We start from the raw sequence: 13,153 nt of genomic DNA on the forward strand, positions 1-13,153 counted from the left end.
CGCTTGCCATTTTTCAAGAGGGGGGTATGTCATGAACCTGTGTTTTTCTCTGGACAAGATGCAGATGTGCACGGGGACATGGTGGACAGTGTGAAATGGCATCAGGTGGGAGTGAAGATGGAAGCCCATGTGTGGATAACCCCATGTGTGGAAGGGGGCAAAGAGATTTTAGCTTTGAAGGTTTAAAAGCCTTTAAAATCATTTATTAAGCCCTTTATTAAAGAAACGTGGCCCTTATGCTATATTTGGGGCCACGTGTGCTTTTTGGGTAAAAGGAGGGCTAGCAGGCAAAAGAGGCGCCTATCCCTACAGCAGGCGGGTGTGCTTTTCGGAGGAGGGCTGGTCGCCTGAAGGGACACGTGGGCTGCACACAGGAGAGTTCAGGCTGGTCTGTACGACTGTACGGACAGCTGTACGGACAGGACAGATTCTGGCGCAGGACAGTTCTGCTGCAGGCGTGTACAGGGAGCGCTGGATAGAGCAGCGCATGTTTTTGTTTATGCACAAGGGTCTGGACTGCAGGGCCTAGTCGGCTGCATGGATGATGCACGTGGGCTGAACTGCAGGTACAAGGCGGCTGGCTGGTCTGCAGAAAAGTACAGCCTTGGATTCCATGTGGTCAGGACTATTGGCCGACAAGATCTCTTCCAGAGGGTGGCAAGCTGCAGGAGAAATAGTAGAAGGGCGGAAGCTGCGGCACATGCTCTCCTTTCTCTCTCTCTCTCTCTCCCTCTGCTGAAGAGTAGACAAGGGTTGGTTTTCTCGTGACACAAAGGTGGACAAGGGCTGTTTTTCCATGAACATAGACATCATGACGATGGCGTTCAACTGATGGAACTTTCAGCTTTCTATGCTTTGATTCGGGACTGTTTTGGGACAGTTTATGGGCTGATTTTGTTTGGTAGCAAATTCAGCTATGTGCTTGGGTTTTTGGCTACAGGCACAGGTCTTTTGGTTATGTTTCTTGGCATGGGAGTGATGCAAGCTCGCATGGCTGCGTGCTCGTGGAGCAGATTGTTTTCTTCCTGCTAGAAAGGAACAGTGGGACCTACAGTTATGGGCATCTCTATGTTGCCAGATGTTTCATGAGGGAACAGGTAACTAGATGTATGGAAACAGGACATAAGTTTCAAAGGGAAACAGGCCTAAGGGTTTCGTGTGGAAACAGGTCGTAGGTTTCTCGACGAGGAAACATGTTTTGGGTTTCTCCAGGAGATAGGTCACATGCAGGCAGAAGGTACAGGATTGGACACATGCATGGTACAGCCTTGCTACTGATAGGACAAGGGACAGGGAATCCATGACAGAGATGGATAGTACCCTTGGATGGTAGAGAGGGTTTGTACAGGTGTGTCAACTGTATGGTATGCTGTGCTGTGATACTCTTTTGAGAGACAGTTTGGGAGTCTGTGTTGTGATGCTGAAGCACTGGATGTGTCAGGGTGTGATGCTGTTCATAGTGTGAGAGGCTATGGATGGTTGTGGCAGCCTTGACCATGGGAGAAAGCTTCTGTATGCAGACTCAATGTGAAGGGTCTTTTGATATGAACAATGGCTGGACTTGTTTGTGGATGCCGTGTGGACAAGAAGCCAGATGCAGGTTCTTTGCAGGCTTCAGGAGTTCTACTGGGACGGCTGAATTACCAGCCTTATATTGTAATCAAAGCTCTTAAAATCAATTAAAGAAATACCGCAAGGGGCGCCACTGCGATTTGGGGCCAATCGGTGTCCGTGTACTATTTGCAGGAGCACTCTAGCTCCCCCTGTTTGTTTTCCTTTTCTAGGTCCTCAATGGTGTTGAAGTATTTTATGTGCAAGTGTTTGTTCCACCGCCCTTTGCTTTCTGAAGGCCGGTTTACACCATCCATCAATCCCCCTCCTGTGTAAAAGAGTCCAAGATCCTTCGCATGCTGCAAAAACCACAAGATATGCAATCCTGCCTCCCAAAGAGTCCTCTGCAAACATGAGCTCCACAGCCTCATGAGGAAGCTCTCGTCCAATCTGGTATTCAGCAACCAGATTAATGAACCATTCTGCTTTCGAGTCAAGGAGGCATCATACTGCTCACAAGGATCAACAACTGTTATTACGATGGGATGCCAAGTCCTGGAAACATGCTAAAGACCACTCAAGGCCTTCGAAAACTTGTAAACCACCCCCTCTGAGTCCGGAACCACAAAGCTTGGAGAATGTGCAACATCCACCTCCTTCTGCAAGTAATCAACTGCCACCTGCCTGGCTTTCCAACAGGTCCCCGTGGAAAGAACTTCCTCATCTACAGGAATTTCTTTGTCCTTGAATGCTACGAGACATCAGAGCATAGGTTACCTGTAGAGTTTCCTCTGACTGACGAACACAAGAACTACCAACATCTGTACTGGAAAGTTCCTGCCAACTGCTGCCATCAACTGGCAAGCCATCCACCATCTGGTCCGGGAAAGCCTGCACCTGCAACGTATCCACACTTAAGTGGCCATTACCAGACTGCCACTCATCACAAAATTGAGGACTTGGGAGAGAGAGTGCTGAAAGTTTGTAAACTCCATTCTCCACTCTGCCTTCCCAAACTACCTGGCTTGTTGCCTTGTCTCGGAGAGCAACAAAATGCTCATGAAACTCCACCCGTATGCTAGCCTTGCAAACCTGATGTACTGACAACAGATGAAAACCCAGTGATGGAACATACAACACTTGGGAGAAATGCTTTCCCCCTCTGCCACTGCCCTCACTATGAACTGAGATAGTGGATATATCCCCAGTAAGGATGTGACCAGAATACTTGCAAAGATCCTGTAAAGCTGAACGGGAAGGAGTCGAACGGGAAGGAGTCATGTGCCTGGAAGCACCACTGTCTAGAATCCACTCCCGAGTATCCGTAGCGGAGAGTCCTCCAACCTCCTCCCTGCACGAAGAAAATGAAACATTGGTGTCCATTACCTCCAGGTGCAGAAAAGTTGGAGTCTTCACGGTTGCTGCTGAGGATTCTGCACCCTTCTCGGTGCTCCGCTTGGGACACTGCCTCCAATAGTGGCCTTTCTCGCCACAATCATTATAGGTCCTCTCTGCCTTTAGTTTCTTGCGGTCTGAGTCGGGCTTCTTCTCAGAAGACTTCTCCGGTGAAGCCTTCCCTTTGCCCTTGTTGTTATGGCCTTTCGACCGTTGGCCAGTTAAGGCCTCCGAACCTCCGCCCTGTGGAGGGTTCGTGAATCTTTCCTCCTGGTCCAAGACCATGGGCACAAGCTCCTCCCATGTGATGGTCCTGAGCCTGGTTGCCATTGGTAATCAACGAAGAGTAAAATGCTGAGTACTGAGAGGGCAAATGTGACAGCAACGTTATGGCCATATCCTCCGATGATATCTCTTTCCCAGCCTGGAGAACTTCCTGTTGAAGAGCTTGCAGCTTGTTGATGTGTTCCCGCATCGTTGACGACTTTGCAGGATTCATCACCGGCATCTGTACTTTCAAGGAGATCCTCTTCATGGGCGATACCTTGTTGTAAAGAGAAGCCAAATGCTGCCATATACCTCTGGCCAGCGTCATATGCTTGATATGATTGATTACCTGTGGTGTGCAATTGAGGAAAATGAAAGAACGGACTCTAGCATTGACATGATCCCTTGCCTGTGCCTGTGCCTCACGTTCCTTCCGAATAGAGGGTAACTCCCCTTCCTCTAACTCCGGCCGTGGAACCCCAACAACAATGAAACCAGCAAGGTCGTAAGACTCCAAAACAGATTCCATCATTACCTTCCATATGCCGTAGTTGTTCCCGTCCAACTGACATTCCACTGGGAACGTGGGGAGTGTTGGGGTCTTCACATGCTTCTCAGCCATCTCAAGTAAATCTGCCATTGCGGGGGTGTAACTGAAAAGGGTGGGTGGGTGGGAAAAATGAGGAACTAAACCTGCAAGTGGTTGTCCGGCAAATCAGCCCGCCTTCCTCTTGCTTCTCCTCTTCCCGTACGGTCCAAAACAGTCCACCAATCAGCAACAAAACAGCCCCCCTCTTGCTCACACAGTTCCCAAGATCTTCCAAGAGCCTAGAGCACTGATACCATGTCAAAATATGCAGCGGAGATGAAGACAAGATCTGAAAACACAAGAGCAAGTGCACTGCAGAAAAACACAGCAATAGAGAGGGAGAGAGAGAGGCGTGTAACTCTGCTATATACACAAGGAAATCCTGAAATATTGAATACAAACTGTGTGGGGGCAAGGGGCCATTTTATATGGCCCCTATCAACCAGTCGGCCAGTAGAAAAACCAGCCGACAGCCCTCTGAAGGTCACCTGGCCTGCTGCAACACGAGTTGGCCAACTACTCATAGTCGGCCAGCACACAGGGAGAATCGTGGAGCAGCAAGGGCAGTCGGCCATCACTTGGATCAGCCAAGAGCCATAGGACAGCCTCCCACACCAGAATAAAATAGGGAAAAAAATGGAGAGTGGGGAAAAATAAGAAAACACCTAAATCCGGCGGGCACACCCACAACAGAGGCCCTGGTGTAAATATACAGACAGGAGATGACTGCTAACAAACTCCCCTCCACTCGAGACTGGCTGCTTTGCTGTAGATCCACTCCTCTGCCTGTGATAGAGACTTGGCCCCCAGATGGGAGCGCCATACAAAAGCGCTGGTGTAACCAATGTGTCAAATAACCAGAGCTTCGATTGAGGCTTATGAAACTGGATGTGTGCACACTGGCTCTCTAGGGCTCCGAGTGCAGCATAGCCTCTAGTCAATCTGTCCTCCGCCGCCCTCCTCATGGTAAAGCGCAGTCCAGCAAAAGTGACCCCTAGGTAGACATATCTCCTGACTCTCTGTACTGTCTCCCCACCATAGGTGAACTCAGGCAACTGGTCAGCCCACTGCTGAGACACCATTACCTTGGTCTTCCCAAGGTTCACTGTAAGGTCCCTATCCTGGCAGAAGGTCTGTAATGCATCCAGGTGTCTCTGCAACCCCTCTGGTGTATCTGAGATAAGTACAGTGTCGTCGGCATACAGCAACAGAGGGATCAACACTCCTCCCAAGCCAGCTCGAGGTCCTCCTAATCTGTCAATGTAGTCGGAGATCTCATCAATGTATAGCCCGAAGAGTGGGGGTGATAGCGGGCAACCCTGCATCACCCCAATAGTGCTGGTGATCTCCTCTGACATCCCTCTCGGAGCCCGGACCCGGTCTTTGACTGACTCATTCAATGCTAAGACTCCACATCTCATCTCAGCGGGCACCCCCATGTCCTGTAGCCTTTGCATCAGCCTCCCTCGTGGTACTGTGTCAAATGCCTTGTGGAAATCCACAAAGCAACAATATACTCTCCTCTGATGAGCTTTGCGCTCGTTGATGATGGCCCAAAGCGTGAGGATGTGATCCAAGATAGAGTATCCACTCCTGAACCCCGCTTGTCCTTATGCCCGATGCTGATGTGTCTTTGCCCATTTGCTTAACTCATGCTCTAGTACCGATCCATAGAGCTTGGCTAGCACATGGCCAACCATGATGGTCCTATAGTTACTCGGAACCGTGGGGTCACCCGCTTTCAGGATCGGTACTATAGTATTCGCTGACCAACTGGCAGGGAAACCTTCGCAAAGGGCCCGATTGAACAGGTGGGCTAAGAGTGGCACGAGCACATCCCTCGCATGCGAAAGGTGCTCTGCCACTAATCCATCATGATCCTGGGCTCGGCCATTCTGCAACCTATCAATGGCGTTGCGGATCATGCCAACGGAGAAGAAGGTGGAGAAGGTGAGTCGGCTCTCTGGTGGTCGGGGGAGAGGTGGCTATCCGGGTATCTAGTAGAGCGAGGTAGCATAAGCATGCCATGTCTCTGGTGATGTAATGGGTGTCTGGGCTCTGGATATTTGGAAAACTTGCCACGCCTCCTTACTGTCCTGTCCCAAGAAAAGATGGTACAACTCATGTTCCAACTTCGCCAAGTAGGCTCGCTTCTTCCTCCACACAAGGCGGCAAAAGATCATGCGCGCCTGACAATGTGTACAAATCCCCTGTGCTTCCTCTTGGATGAGGAAGGCATATGGTTCCCGGCATTCATCATCGTACCAGCCTTTCTGTGGGACATTCTTGCTCGGAGGTGTGACAAATGGCTAAGTGTGAGGGAAGTACATGGCAGCTGACGTGTGGAGTGTCGAGGCGAACTATGTCATGAAGTCCTCCAGCGGTACATGTGGGTCCATGTCCTGTAGAGCACTGTACAAGTGGTCGGCGTAGCTGGATGCTCTCTCTCTGGTGAAGTGGTATCGGGGGTGTCTCTGGGGGCCGCTCGGTTGTGGCATCGGATCAAAGCGGCATGCAATGCTGAGAGAGAGAGAGAGAGAGAGAGAGAGAGAGAGAGAGAGATTAAGCGTCTACTAAAGACCCAATGGGCCTATGAGACCAAAGTGATACAATAATGTCCATGGCATATCTCATCATGGAATGGAAAATAAACAGAAAGAAAACATAAACATAGCTATCTCACTGGGGTGATACAAAACTGTCCATGGAATACTAAGAACATAGAAACATGAGAGCAACATCAGCTCCGAGTACATAGTATACCACTCTCCAAAATATCAAGCATGGGGCTAATGAGTATGGCCGAGAGGTCTCCCTCAGCTATGTCATGTGGAAAGGTAGCTCGATGGTGGTGGAGCATGTCTTGGATCTAGAGCTGATGAGGTGGTCATGGCCGATGGGGGGGCCGGGGGTGTCGGGCACGCTGGAGTGCAGAGGCTTAGTCCGAGGTAACTCCTCTCAGGCGAGGGAGGTCCGGAGCAGCTCATGGAGGGTCCACAAGATCCACTATATCGGTGTCCCTCACCTCTTGGGTCCGGAAGAAACTGGTGATGGTTGGTTGGCGAGGGAGGGGGCCGGGGTGGCTGGGGCCAAAGCTCTCTCAAGAAGGTGTCCCCATGTCTGCAGAGCTCAAGCAGGAAGAGGCCTAGGCAACGCTGGGCCTGGAAGTCAATGATCCTGGAGAGTGGACCAAATCCCTCACGAAATAGACAGTGAAACCTCCCACGGATCTCATAGTATACTGGGCAGCAGCATACGTAATGCTCCTCCATCTCAACCTCTGTGTGGCATAATTGACAGATCCTCTCCTCTCTGGGTCTCCGTATGCGGCTCTGAAGATGCGCTTAGGTCTACTTGTCTCCACTCTGAGGTGGTGGGATGAAACCCGTATCTGGCCAATCGCAATCCGCATGGCATGGGACATGTGAACACTGAAGTAGCTGGCTGCTGGATGAACCCATCCTCAGTGTGAGTGTGAGGAAGTGATCTCTATAGAAGTGCATCTTCGTGGGGAGTTCCGGAGCGGTGATCCATGTGCAATGGGTGTAGAGATTGAGAAGATCTAGCCGGATAACCCGGTTGGTATCCTCGTGAGACATCCGGAGAAAAGGGGAGTCCAAACTGTACTGAAGGGGGACGTAGGCGGTCCATGCGGAGCCCATATACCGAGAACCAAGTGGAAATTAGCGCATACCATACTCTAGAGAGAGAGAGAGAGAGGAGAGAGAGAGAGAGAGAGAGAGAGAGAGAGAGAATATTAACGTCTACAAAAGACCTGAAGAGCCTATGAGACCATGAATAGTACAATGATACCATGGATATACAATGCCATGGAAAAACTTAAAAAGCACATGAAAACTGAAAGCTGAAACATGACTATAAGCCTCCTGATGGCAGATGGGGTTATGGTGAGGGCATGTCATGTCCTCGGGGAATCTCATGGATCTGTCTGTGTGGTGGAGATCCTTGGTGCTCTAGGTCGAGGTGCCTAGCACGTACCTCGTGATCCATACCGTACTTTGCATATCGCACGAGCGTTCCATACACCGTACAAAACGCACAAGCTTCTGTATAAAATTTTAAAGTTCCTGTTTGTCCTAGATCTTATTAGGCAGCCCCTATTCCTCAGCAATTGATCCCATATGCTTTCCCATACCGCCTGCACACATTATGTGTACAAATATTTTCAATATTTACTACTATTCAAACTAGAAAAAGAGTGATGTAATTAATATACTTATATTATCAGTACTTTCTGTACTTGTATGTATTGGACATACCGTACTTGATGTTTCTAACCACCTTGCTACTCTGTAACTTCATCATTCATATGGTTGTTTTACCTAGGTAGCTAGTTTGTCTTTTTGGTCTCATGATAGTTACTTCATGGATTCAATGTAACACTTTTGGTCTCATAGACCCTTAGGTCTTTTGTAGACGTTAGTACTCTCTCTCTCTCTCTCTCTCTCTCTCTCTCTCTCTCTCTCTCTCAGACTCTCTCTCTACTTTTGAGTGTCTTGTTTAGTTAGGAGCTTTTTCTTTCCTCAGTGTGCTTTCAGTCTTTCATGGGTTACATGTACTACTTTTGGTCGGTGAAGCCTTTCGGTCTTCTGTTCTGATGTCAATCTCTCTCTCTTTTTGTCTCTCCCCCTCTCCCGTCCTCTCTCTCACACACACAATGCGGGCGCACGCGTACACACACACACACACATCATCATCATCCCCTGTAATTCCATACCTGTAAGATGAATAAGTAAACCCCCTTAAGATAACAAACAACACACCTTTTGTAAGTGTAAAGATAGTAAGTAAAAGCATCTCTTTTGCACTTTGGTGTCATACTTTTCTCCCCCCCCCCCCCCCCCCCCCTTCTAGTGACGCCCTCGGGGGCTTGAAGAGAGTTTACTAGATGCGACACAAAAGGAACCATGTTTTGGGGTCATTTTGATATTTTCATTGGTTAAAATTTTCTTTTTTTTGGTGGACACATGAATATTGACATGTAACATTCTCCTTGTGATTTAATTGGAGTGTTTGATGCTGAGTTCTCAAAAATATTATATTGAAGAGCTTTTTGAATGCATTAGAATTTTGAACATGCTTGTAATACAATGCGCAGCTTGTGGTATGGGAAAGACAGGCCAAAGTGGTTAGGACCTGTTTCCTTTCAGTACCCAGAGCACTTGATTGGTGAGGCTCCAGGAGATTACGGATTTGATGTTTTGGGGCTTGGACGTGACACCGCAAAATTCAACAAATACTTCAAGTTAGTATTTTTCTAAAGGTACCTGTATTAAGTGTTGCCTCGATTTTATAATGTTAGTTGATTTTTTACACAAGCTTTTTTTAAAACTCTCTTCTTGAATGGATATGATAAAGTAGAGCTTTGGGAGTTGAAATCCCAGTTTTAGTGTGATTTTCCTAGATCCATGTACCTGACACACCATTACTGTGCAGACCATCAAAATTGTTCTGCACTAGTTTATTGCTCACACTCTATTTGATACTTCTTGGTAGCTACTGGAATATTCTTGGTTTGTATTTAGCAATGTGACAATTGTGCCTGTGGTTGTTTTTAAAAAAAAGGGACCTTCAAATAGGCCAAAGGCTTTATGCAATGATAGAAGAAATGCTTGTTCAAGCTCACAAGTCACACAATATGGGAATATACTATGTGCAAGCAAGAATATGTGCCCAAATTAGAAATGTTAAGGGTGCTTCTATTGCAGCATGCTGTATTGCTTGGGAGAAATGGACACTACGGTGGATGTCAACAGTGTTAGAAATTGTGCATCTCGGTGTATTTGGGGTATTGCCTGTTTATGAGGTTTTATCCATTTTTCTCTTTTTTAGTTGGTTGTGGGCAGTCGGCCAGCTCCCTTGCATCACTATAAAAGGGACCCTCCCAAATTCACTTGATTCATCTCATCTAACCTATTGATAGGCACATGTTCTACACCATCTACTGGCTGATATTGCCATTGTAAAAGCCTCTTGCTACATAACATGATGTTCATTGTCTGATGTTCTCTCTATCTCCTTTGCTCTCCCTCTCTCCTATGTTGCTTCTGCATTGTGCAACTTTATCATGGTATCAATTGCTTAGGTGACCGGCACTTCAAGACGGCAGCGGTGAGTCTCCTTACTGCAAGAAGTTTAGCGTTTTGGGAGCAGAAGGCGGCTTGCGTTTTTGCTACATATGCAGCAGAGGGCTGCGTTTTGTGCAAATTTTCAGGCGGCTGCATTTTTCCTCACCACTTGGCTGCTGCGTTTTCCTCCTGAAGGCTGCGTTTTCACATTGGTGGTTGCGTTTCTCTTCTAGAGTGCTGTGCTTCAGCTTTGGTGTCTGCGTTTTTGTGGTGGCAGCAGCTCTTCTCCCCTACGCTATCTTCTCCATCATCCGTTGTTGTTGGTGGTGCGTGGGCTGTGTTTTCAGCCCTGGGCTGCAGTGGAGCTGTTTGTTCCCATGTGCTTCAGCCTTGCCTTTGCTTTAGAGGGACTTCCGGTCCTTTGCTTTCGCAGTGTTCGCGTTTGGAGCAGATCTCTGGACAGCCCCACAAATCACAGTTGGTGGTCCTCTTCTTTGCGTGTGGAGCGCCACAGACTTGTGGCATCTTCAGCTTGCCTCTTCTTCAATGGATCTACCTCCTTTGTGGGCGTTTTCCAGCAAGTTTTGGAGGATTGTTTGCTACTGTCCAACCCCTTTCTCTCTTAGTTTTGAGAGCGGGCAGCTTGTTCCTCGTACCTCGTTCCGTTTGAGAAGTGTTGGAGATTGGTTGTGGAGTGTTTAGATCATCAGTGGCACAAAGGCTTGCTTGCAGAGGTGTGCTATTGCCGTGAATATGGGTTCTCTCTTGGAGGAGGCATCTATCCTTGTTTCTCAAGAGCAGGTAAGGTTCCCTTCTAGTGGACAGGATCAAGCACTTGCTACAGTGCAATAGACAAGATGATGTCACTGCTACTCTTGTGGAAAGCAGGTTCATTTGGCCAAGGATTGCAAGACCAAAGGTACAACCCAGGCCAGGACTAAGTTTTCAAAGACGGGCAATGATCATATACAAGATGATGACTCTAATACTTCTAGTGTCCCCAAGGCTACAAAAGCCAGGGAGGACCTGGATGGTCAGCTTCTATAGCTATAGAGATAGTTCTCCCCTATGTGCTTCCAGCCAGAGGAGGCTTGTGGGCGGGAGAGGGGACTGGTCGCAGCTCCATTTTTTGGTGCATGAGCTATGGACTGGATGTGTTCCACGTCTATTGTTTGGTGTAGCAGAGATTATGGACTGGTGTGTTCTAACTTCATTGTTCGAGGTTTTTTTGGGATGCAATGTGTTCATAGTCCACTGTTGGGGATTATGGGCGTGGTGTATCTAGCAGCTCATCATTTTATTCTTGGAGTTCACTGCACGCTTGTGTGGGAATTTGGAGCCAAGCAAACTTCCTTGCTGTTCGTGGTGGCATTTTGTTTCGAGTAAACGGGTTGGCGGGTGCTCTTTACGAGGTGTATCCAGTAGTGCATAGTACTGGAGTGTCCATGGTTGCATCTTCATCAGCTTATCTTCTTCAAACTCTTGCACAGCATGAGCTGCAAAGGGGGTGTTAGAATTTTGCATCTCAGTGTATTTTGGGTATTGTCTATTTATGAGGTTTTATCCATTTATCTCTTTTTTAGTTGGTTGTGGGCAGTCGGCCAGCTCCCTTGCATCACTATAAAAGGGGCCCTCCCATATTCACTTGATTCATCTCATCTAACCTATTGACATGCACATGTTCTACACCATCTACTGGCTGATATTGACATAACACGATGTTCATTGTTTGATGTCTCTCTCTCCCCTTTGCTCTCCCTCTCTCCTATGTTGCTTCCGCATTGTGAAACTTTATCAAACAGAGCCTTGTAGGATAAGACCTTGTAGATGTGAGCATATCTGATGCCTCGACACCGACTTCTGCCCGACCTTGACATCGGAACTCTTGTTTGATATTGTATTCATTTGTTGCATTCGTCCTGGCTTGGAAGAGCCCGTGGATTATTCCTGAAATAAATTCCGGAATAGGAGCGGGGCTTGTCCCCCGCTCAATGTGGTGTACTATGTGAAACATCTATACCCATCTCTCCCTCCCTTTTTTCTCTCTCTTTATATCTCTTGGACACATGGTAGAATCTGTCACTACATGCTCCCTTGGGCTTACGGTGGTATCAGAGCAAGGATTTCTCTTTAAGAAACTTTCTTGGGGTGACAGAGCCATGTTGAGAGCAGAGGGAGACCAAGGGCCTCAAGAAGGGAACAACTACGAAGCCAACACGGAACTTCTAAAGGGAACCAAGGCCGCCAATCTATCTCTCATGAGACCGTGGCCCTGACATCAGTCGAATATTGAGATTTTTAAAAGTTCGATGTCACCAATTGGCCGACCATTTGGTCCATCTCCAGTTTTTGTGTCTCGTTCACTGAGGCCAGGCCAGTGTCTCTTGTGAAGAGGCTCGTATTTTGCTGACATGGACGGGAGCCAGACTGGTGCCACCCGTGTGTTAGCAGGATGGTGTCGTATGGACGGGAGCCAGACTGGTGCCACCCGTGTATGACCTAGACTGTGTTCGACCCATGGGATTGTCACGCCATGGAAGGGCCAATATTTGTGCCGTGTCTTGCCTATGGGACTGTCACTCCATAGGGAGGCTCGTGCCTGGAACTGTGTCTTACCTATGGGACTGTCACTCCATAGGAAGACCAGGTTTTTATGTTTTACGTCGTGCCATTTTTGTGTTGACAGATATTTTGTACTTGTTCCATGAACGGGAGATATGTCCATGATACTATTTGCACATGCACACATGTTTTGCATGTTTGAAACTGTTTTCGCATGACATGTATTTTTGTGTTTGCCTGCTTGACGTGTTACTTACTGAGCGGGGACGCCTGCCAGTGAGTCGTGAAGTCTGCTCTGTCTTCTGACGAGTTTTGGTGCATGTGAACAGGGGGTAAGTATATTGAACATGTTAGTTTAATACTTTTATTTCTAACCTTTTGATTATAAGGTTACATGTTCACACCCACTTAAAAGTGGGCACCCCCTTTGGGCACCCACTTAGGGGCCAAGGTGGGAGCCCTAATTAAAGTGTGTGTGTGTGGGTGGGTCACCTACCCAACCCACCTTGGAACTGGCCACCCACATGCAAACGTGGGGAGCCAGCCAACACAATAGTGCAACTCCACCCTAAATTTTATAAAAAAGAGCCATCACCCTTCGTGAAGGATAGCTGGGCGTTCATCTCCACGCTTTCTTCAGATTGTTCCATCGCATGTTCTTCCAGGCGGTTGTGCACTTCACCTGCCTCTCCGATACAGG

General features: G+C 48.0%; 1 protein-coding gene across 1 annotated transcript in view; it reads left to right on the top strand.

Moving 5' to 3' along the window:
* The window catches only part of LOC147607133 (Chlorophyll A-B binding family protein), a 90,450-nt gene that overhangs the window by 59,355 nt on the left and 17,942 nt on the right, over positions 1-13,153 (top strand). The window contains exon 8 of the mRNA XM_086791498.1: positions 8,922-9,068. Within this exon, the coding sequence (XP_086647624.1) occupies positions 8,922-9,068 (147 nt within the window). The remainder of the gene's footprint in view (positions 1-8,921; positions 9,069-13,153) is intronic.

Source organism: Cibotium barometz, chromosome 56 (assembly GCF_041138505.1).
Source record: "Cibotium barometz isolate CiBa-2024 chromosome 56, ASM4113850v1, whole genome shotgun sequence".
Classification (NCBI taxonomy): Eukaryota; Viridiplantae; Streptophyta; class Polypodiopsida; order Cyatheales; family Cibotiaceae; genus Cibotium; species Cibotium barometz.